The sequence below is a fragment of the Tursiops truncatus genome, chromosome 1 (genome assembly GCF_011762595.2).
Source record: "Tursiops truncatus isolate mTurTru1 chromosome 1, mTurTru1.mat.Y, whole genome shotgun sequence".
NCBI lineage: Eukaryota > Metazoa > Chordata > Mammalia > Artiodactyla > Delphinidae > Tursiops > Tursiops truncatus.
The window spans coordinates 69,823,529-69,825,749 of record NC_047034.1 but is presented as its reverse complement, the minus strand read 5'-3'; the positions used below and the strand labels follow the sequence as shown (position 1 = coordinate 69,825,749).

General features: G+C 39.5%; 1 protein-coding gene across 1 annotated transcript; it reads left to right on the top strand.

Annotated features, from left to right (window-relative positions):
* Nucleotides 1-1,106: 1,106 nt before the first annotated feature.
* On the top strand, nucleotides 1,107-1,883 carry LOC101319331 (olfactory receptor 10R2-like). Its single transcript, XM_073799926.1, is given in 3 exon segments — nucleotides 1,107-1,286; nucleotides 1,289-1,626; nucleotides 1,628-1,883. Coding segments are annotated over 3 exon segments (774 nt in total).
* The last annotated feature ends 338 nt before the right edge of the window (nucleotides 1,884-2,221 follow it).

The window sequence follows — 2,221 nt, the reverse complement described above, 5'->3', positions numbered from 1 at the left end:
GCAATGGTTGAGAGTCCATATATTTACATTTTATATGTAAATATAACCTCTCAACCACTGCGCCACCAGGGAAACCCCTAGTCTGCCCATTTTTAAACTGCATGCTTCTTTTATTTCAATTGTAAGAGTTATATGTATATTCTGGATACAAATCGCTTATCAGATATATGTTTTGCAAATATATTATTCTCTGTGTGGTGTTCTCTTCATTTTCACAGTTGTACTTTTTGAAGTGTATATTTCTGGACTCTAAATTCTAACCATTGTCTATATGTATAATTATATGCCAGTGTCATACTTTCTTGATTACTGCATCATTAAGGTAAGTTTTGCAATCAGAAAGTATAAATCCTCCATCTTTGCCCTCCTTTTTCACAATTATTTTGGCTATTCTAATTCCTTTTCATAGTCATTTTGTGATCACTTTGTCAATTTTTACAAAAAAAGTTTATGATGAATATATAGATCAGTTTGCTCATAATTGCCCGTAGTAATGTTGAGTCTTACAACCCATGAACATGGATGTCTCTTTGTTTATTTAGATTTTCTTTAATTTCTCTCAACAACATTTGGTGGTTTTCTGTGAATATGTCTTGCTCCTCATTTGTTAAGTTTAATCCTAGTTTTTCATTCCATTAAATAAGGAATTATTTTCTTTTGTTCATTTTTGCATTGTGTGTTCCTCCTTGTAGAAGGCAGAATAATGTCCTTCCAAAGATGTCCATGTATCAATCCCAGAAACATGTAAATTGGTTAGGTTACATGAAAAACGGGAATTAAGGCTGGAGATAAAATTAAGTTTGCTAACCCTGTGCCCTTCAGGTAGAGATTATTTTATATTATTTGGGGGTGACTATGTAATCACAGTATTCTTAAAAGTGGAAGACAGAATCAGAGTTGGGGAAAGATATACAACTTTCCTGGCTTTGAAGAAGGCAGAGGGGGACCATGAACCAGAAGCTGCTAGAAACTGGTAAAGGCAAGATCTTTCCAACACCTGAAGAAAGACATATGAGCCTACATACCCTGCATATAGATTCCTGTATCCATGTACCTGAATGCATTTACTTCCCTTTTCTTTACAGGTCTTGGGAGAGAACCTCACCATGGTCACTGAGTTCCTGTTGCTGTGTTCTTCAAGCCTTGGTGAAATTCAGCTTGTCCTCTTTGCGGTTTTCCTTTTTCTGTACCTAGTCATTCTCAGTGGCAATGTCACTATTGTTAGTGTCATCCTCCTGGAAAAAAGCCTCCACACACCAATGTACTTCTTCTTCAGAATTCTCTCAACATCAGAGAGATACTATACACCTTTGTCGTCTTACCCAAGATGTTCATCAATCTCCTTTCTGTGGCCAAGACAACCTCCTTCACCTGTTGTGCCATCCAAATGTTCTTCTTCCTTGGTTTTGCTATTACCTACTGCCTGCTATTGGGAGTGATGGGCTATGATCATTATGCTGCCATTTGTCAACCTCTGCATTACCCTATCCTTATGAGTTGACAGGTGTGTGGAAAATTGGGAGCCACCTGTGGGATTGGTGGGTTCTTGGCCTCACTAACAGTAGTGTATTTAGTTTTCAGCCTTCCTTTCTGTAGTGCCAACAAAGTCAACCATTATTTCTGTGACAGTCATTCATCTGGCTTGCACAAATACAGATGTTCATGAGTTTGTCATATTCATCTGTGGGGTTCTTGTACTTGTGGTCCCATTTTTATTCATCTGTGTTTCTTATATCTGCATTCTGAGGACTATCCTGAAGAGTCCCTCTGCTGAAGGCAGACAGAAAGCCTTTTCCACCCATGCCTCTCACCTCACTGTTGTTATTATTCACTGTGGTTTTGCTTCCTACATCTACCTGAGACCAACAGCAAACTATGTGTAATGGTGACATACACTTTTATCACTCCATTATTAAACCCCATGGTATACAGTCTCAGAAACAAGGATGTCCAAGGTGCTATTAGAAAAGTGTTGGGGAAGAAATGATCCCTAAAATTATTTAATTGAAATATTATATTTCAGATTCTGTAAAAAACATAGTTCTTCTACTATAAAGAATGTACTTCCAGGGCTTCCCTGGTGGCGCAGTGGTTGAGAGTCCGCCTGCCGATGCAGGGGACGCGGGTTCGTGCCCCGGTCTGGGAAGATCCCACATGTTGCAGAGAGGCTAGGCCCGTGAGCCATGGCCGCTGAGCCTGCGCGTCCAGAGCCTGTGCTCCG